Genomic DNA, 6,095 nt, shown 5'->3' with positions numbered 1-6,095 from the left:
TTTCGAGATTATGTAATCGCAAAAAATAAGCATTTTGAAATAAAGAACTAAAATACATATTGGGCGCTTTTTCTTGTACAGTTTCAGTTTAATTTAATAGCAGTACGGTGTTATGTGAAGTACGCTTTTGTACTCTTTGGCGCATGGTTGGGTGGATTGGTGAGCTAAACAAAATACATCAACGGACACGATCTGTCATGGCAACCTCACTACAATGAGACTCACTTACGAAACGTCTCATTTTTATCATTATTTTTATTATTTTATTTCTTTATTTTTTATCAGGGCATCTATCGATAATAGTTTTAATTGTAAAGCTGATGGAGTTACCTTGTTTAAGTGCCTATGAAGTAAAAAATAATTGCAATGTGAAGTGACACCTTCGAAAAAACTGGTGTGTAGAGTACGTTCATGACGGCCATATTGGAGGAGTGAAACAATAGATTGATTTTCCTTTGGGAAAAAATCATTTTATACAAATATCTTTTATTGTTTCACTTCTCCAACATGGCCGCCACGAACACATTTTATACGATCACAATCCTGCATTTTGGTGTTTTACCAAGTATATTTAATGAAGCTGTTATACTGACCAAAGACGCTTGTACGCTACACAATGTATTTTACCCTTTATATTGGCTTGTACCGTTTTAATTTCTTGTGTGGCACTGGTAAGACGTATGAGCACGCTGAAAATTTATTTACGTGAGGAGAACACATAGACCCTAGCTGTTTTTACTTTAAGTGGATCAGAATACGTGCTTGATCTAAAATCACAAGGAATCTAAGTGTGCGACGGAAAATGGGTTCGAATCCACTTCCAAGCATACTGTTTCGACGGACGTGCATACATATTCTATTCACTCTTTTAAACCGACGAATTAGAGGGAATCCTGTTCGAAATTTTTTTTCGTACATGGAGACATCGGATTTTTCGTTCCACAACCACGCTTGCGCTTTGAGACCCTTTAATAATACTGTCAAAAGGTTTATATGGGAGTTGCCTGTTCCAGGCTCTCGGTAGTTGAAAGGGAAAGCGAAAAACGCGGGCAAGCGAGGAAAAAAACTACCGAGAGCCTGGAACAGGCTAATATGGCAGATGAAAGTTCAGTTGAATTGTCAGAAGAATATTGCTCAGCAAAAGACGAAGGATGGGCTACAAAGTTCGAAATAAGTTATAATATCAATTTTTCGTGAAATCTACAGCCCGCAATGATCAATGAACTGAAGTAACCATGTAGCTTTTTACAATTGTTGCATATGAAATCTTCTAAACTTATGTGTAACACTGATAATTTTTACAACTTTCCAACCGACAATATTTACCCTCCCCTCCCTAAACACGTGCACCAACCAGCTTCAGCTCAGACGCTGTGGTCAATGTGTGTGGTAAAAAAATGTGACCTTAGTAAGAAAATAATATACTTCCTGTGATATTGAGACGTCATAACGAGCACAGACAAATGTTTCTATTTTTGTACCGCATCGGTTAACATTAAGATTCGTGTTACATTTGCGAGTCTCAATAAAAAATCGGATCATCAATTTGACATCGTCCTTTCACTGATCGATTAAGCTCACAGCGGACTTATCTGTAAGCAACTCAAAGAGTAAACAAAACGCCGTTTACATCGGTTTGACATCGCAAGATTGCAGTGACAGTTGCGACGATGAAACACCAAGATAAAGAAAAGAAGCAGATGAACAGAAAGCAAACACTGCACCGCTTGTGTTCCGCGTCGGGTTTGCTGTTGTCTGTTGTGTGTTGTGTCGCGCTAATTCACGTGGAACTCAGAATACAAGAACATCATCGACTGATATCACACTCAGTAATATTCTGTGATAAGATGGAGACAAAACTCCTGCGAAAAGTACAACAAAATTACGAAAGATGGAATGCTATGACTACAGGCCGCCATTGGCAAGCGGCCAAAGGTGTGTTAAGTTACGTTACTTAGATTTTCAGGAGCATAGGTTCTTGTGTAATTTGTCAGTTGTTCTGGTGCGCCTACTGTCCACGAAGGAACATGCTTTTTGTGGAATGGTTTTTCTAACACGAATAGTTACAATTTTAAAAGAGAACATTGATATGGCGCTATTCTCCCAGAGGAGAGCTAGCTAGTATCTAAGTCAGTTAGGCACACAGTGACAAATCAAAGCGGAAATAGGTTGCTTCATACCAACCGCTGAATGTCAAAGAATGGTTCACAGTGTACGATGTTAAAAAATAACTTTAATTTCAAAGGTGAACAGGAGACCATCTCAAGACAGAAACGCTCTTCGTCCGATGATTCACAACAAAAATCAACCCTTACCGCCTCTGATGTACAAGTACTGATCAAACAAGAACTCGGGCTGCTGCAATACCAAGTCTGTGCTAAAGATTACACGCTCTGCCGTACAGGACCAAAAGGCAACACGGGACGACGAGGAAGACCGGGAACCCGAGGGAAGCCAGGCCCCCCAGGGAGACACGGGACAAACGGATCTCCAGGAAAACATGGACCAATAGGTGTTCAAGGACCCATGGGCATAAAGGGGGATATAGGAGTTCCTGGCGATCCAGGTCCCGTGGGACCTAGAGGCCCGACGAGTATGAAAGGTAACAAGGGGGAGCCAGGACAGTCCATCTCGGCTCCTTCTCTGCTGCAGCGTCCTGTTGGAATGACAGTCAATGAAAGTCAGACGGCCATCTTGAAGTGTACAGCGGATGGTTACCCAACTCCAAAAGTCACGTGGTCGAAGCGCAATTCAACGCTTACTGTTGGTCGTCACGTGGTAGAGTCCAGTGACGCTCTGATTGTGAAGGACGTTAGACCTGGAGACGAAGGAGTTTACAGCTGCAAAGCTGAAAATTTACTGGGACAAGTGATCGCCTCGGCAAAATTAACTGTCCAGTGTAAGTTTTCATATAATTTAGATATTTAGTGGCAAATACTTGTGGATGATGCTGGAAAAGAAGCCCTTTGCAGTGTAAAGATAGGTCTTTTGGGGTAAAAAGTCGTTGTTTTAGCCGATGCGAAATATGAAAAGATAACGCAACTTCAGAAGTACTTTCATCCAAACTATGAAGTCGTATTTAAGAGAAAAACTTTTCTTATCAGGTGTTGCTTCATCCCATAAAATTTAAATCTGAAAGAACCTGCACATGACCGGCTATAATTTAACAAGCATAAAAAGATCTATAAATTGTATATAAAGAAAATATTGCATAAAAATTCATCCAGTAAGGTGCATTCGCCATTGTTTCACCCCATGAAAATATATATTTCTCCTTTTTTTCTCGATAGTCGCTCCCAAACTATTATTGTCATCCAACCGATTGATTGCTGAGGAGAAACAGAACGTCCGCATTGCCTGCAGTGCTACTGGTCAGCCGCTTCCCAGCATCACGTGGTCTAGAGCAGGGGGTAGTTTGCCTAAGGACAGAACTGATGTGGTGAATGGAACTCTGACAATCAACAGTGTGACAAGAAAGGACGGTGGACTATATATTTGTAAAGCGGAGAATATTCTTGGATCAGCAATAGACACTGCTCTAGTCGTGGTATTTCCACCTCTGCGGTTCAAAGTCCGTCCTCCTCAAGAGGTGACTCCTTTGATTGGACTAAGTGTTCACCTACCATGTGTGGCCGAGAGTGACCTGAGAACTACAATCACTTGGACAAAGGATGGTAAGTCTTCACTTCCTGTAGAGTCCAATGTTCTACAAAATCAAACACTGCTGATTCATAACATCAAGAAATCACTTGAAGGATCTTACACCTGCAAAGCAACCAATGCTCTGTCAACAATAGAAGCCAAAGTCAAAGTCAAAGTGGTTGCGCCTTCGTGTTCTGTGATCAGAAAACACGTCAGCACTGTAAGTGGAAATTACGTCATTGATCCGGATGGCGAAGGAGGCCTGGCACCATTTACAGTTTACTGTGATATGAGTGACAAGAACGGAGTTGGCGTGACAGTGATAAGTCACGACAGTGAGAGCAGAATGCACGTGCATGGATGCGAAGATTCTGGTTGTTATTCACGTGATATTCATTACACAGGAACAAGCTTGTCCCAGCTAACGAGTCTTACCAGAGTCTCCTCACACTGTGAACAGTTTATCAAGTACGAGTGCTATGCATCAGCGATATTCAGGTACGAACCTGACCATGCCTGGTGGGTGTCACGTGACTCTACTAAGATGAAATACTGGGGCGGAGCATCACCTGGAAGTGGTAAGTGCACATGCGGGATGACCAACTCATGTGTAAATGGTCGTAATTGTAACTGTGATAACAATGACGATGTATGGCGTGAAGACAGCGGTCTCCTCACTGACAAGACACATCTTCCAGTTAAACAGCTCAGGTTTGGAGATATAGGTGAAAATGACGAGCAAGGTTACCACACGCTGGGAAAACTAAAGTGCTATGGCATAGCATAGACATTTAAAAACAGTTACAGTACTCTCAAAGAAAGCAACAACAGTTATGGTAATATTCGCAATGGTCTCCATCACTTTCTGTTACAACTTTAAGTGTAGCTTTCTAATCATCCTTATAAGCACAGGTTTAGACATACAAGGCAAGTGAAAATAAACGATAAAATCGAACGACGTTTCGGAGTCGTCATGACACCATTTTCAAGTTCCAAAATGAAAAGAATAAACTGTCAGAAAAAGTAATAATCGGAAAATTAAAAACAATGGTCATCATTTCTTTGTTACACCTTTAAGGAGGCTCGATGTAGTTTTTCTAGCCTAAGGGTGGTTGTTTTGAAAATTAAAATTATCTAGGAAGCCAATGTTTGATTTTTGCCAAAATACACCATAATGATCAAATATGACCAAATTTTATTTTTTTTACCTGTCACTTAGTCAAAAAGGTTACCATAGCAACGATTGGCGTTTTCTTTTGTTCTCAAACAAGCTTGATTTTCTCGAAATCTAGACTGACTCTTGGTATTCATTTTTTATATGTTAAAGTTTAGTAGATTGACTAACTGTTGACGAAATTTTAGAAAAATCTGTAAGAGCGCTTTCAAGTAAATCAAGAATAAAAATTTCAGAAAAACACCGTTTTAATATAAAATAGTCGCTTTAAAATTGTTTCGTATTATTTGAGCACAGTTACTTTCACTGAAATATAAATACTTACACCATCCAAGACCATTAACTAAAAGCGAAAGACTTTTTGCTTTAATTTGTTAAAATATATCGATTGCCGATTGAAGGAAATTATAAGAAAATACCAAAAACTTCATTCTTGATTTACTCTAAAACGCTCTTACAGATTTTCCTAAAATTTTGTGTACAGGTAGTCAATCTACTATACTTAAACATATCAAAAAATGAATACCAAGAGTCAGTCTAGATTTCGAGAAAATCAAGCTTGTTTGAGAACAAAAGAAAACGTCAATGGTTGCTATGGTAACCTTTGTGGCAAAGTGACGGGTAAAAAAATAAAATTTGGTCATATTTGATCATTATGGTGTATTTTGGCAAGAATCGAACATTGGCTTCCTAGATAATTTTAATTTTCAAAACAACCACCCTTAGGCTAGAAAAGCTACATCGAGCCTCCTTAAACGTAGCCTTGTTATAAGCAGAAAATGCATAATAAAAATAGGAACACATAGCCCGCAAAAACGGTTCCTAGAAGCATAAAGGTAGCGATAATAATATAAGAATCATTGAACTGTTTGTTTAAATCCTATTATCTTCAAAGTATAACAGCAACAAAAAGGTAAATACTCTGTGCCACTTAGTGACAATGTGAAGTTACATCTTCTTGTATTGCGTACAATTGCAAATGAAGAAAATAAAGTAAAAAATGTTTCTTTTTCTTGAATTTTATTTTTATTGCTCCCAGTAAAGCTGCTCGTGCACTATTTCAACCTTAGTGCACAAAAACTTCATTTAAGTATTGAGGCGAATACATAGACCTTGCTTTTCGACAATGTGTATTGTTCGCGCTCGATCGAAAATTCCAAGGAAGCTAAGCGCGTGCCTGTAACTGGGTTCGAATCCACTTGCTATACGGATTTCAGCAACATATGGCGGTGGTACCCAGCATTCTGTTAGAGGCAAGCCTGATGGTACGACACATGTC

The 6,095-nt window shown here is 39.4% G+C and overlaps 1 protein-coding gene across 1 annotated transcript; it reads left to right on the top strand.

The window, feature by feature from the left end:
- Window positions 1-1,425: 1,425 nt before the first annotated feature.
- On the top strand, window positions 1,426-4,713 carry LOC144651691 (uncharacterized). Its single transcript, XM_078511638.1, has 3 exons — window positions 1,426-1,935; window positions 2,246-2,899; window positions 3,291-4,713. Exons 1-3 carry the CDS (start codon window positions 1,671-1,673, stop codon window positions 4,427-4,429), a joined length of 2,058 nt encoding a protein of 685 aa, XP_078367764.1. The 5' UTR covers window positions 1,426-1,670; the 3' UTR covers window positions 4,430-4,713.
- The last annotated feature ends 1,382 nt before the right edge of the window (window positions 4,714-6,095 follow it).

This window comes from Oculina patagonica, chromosome 4 (genome assembly GCF_052425735.1).
Source record: "Oculina patagonica isolate OP01 chromosome 4, crgOcupat, whole genome shotgun sequence".
Lineage (NCBI taxonomy): Eukaryota > Metazoa > Cnidaria > Anthozoa > Scleractinia > Oculinidae > Oculina > Oculina patagonica.
This window is presented reverse-complemented; position numbering and strand designations above follow the sequence as displayed.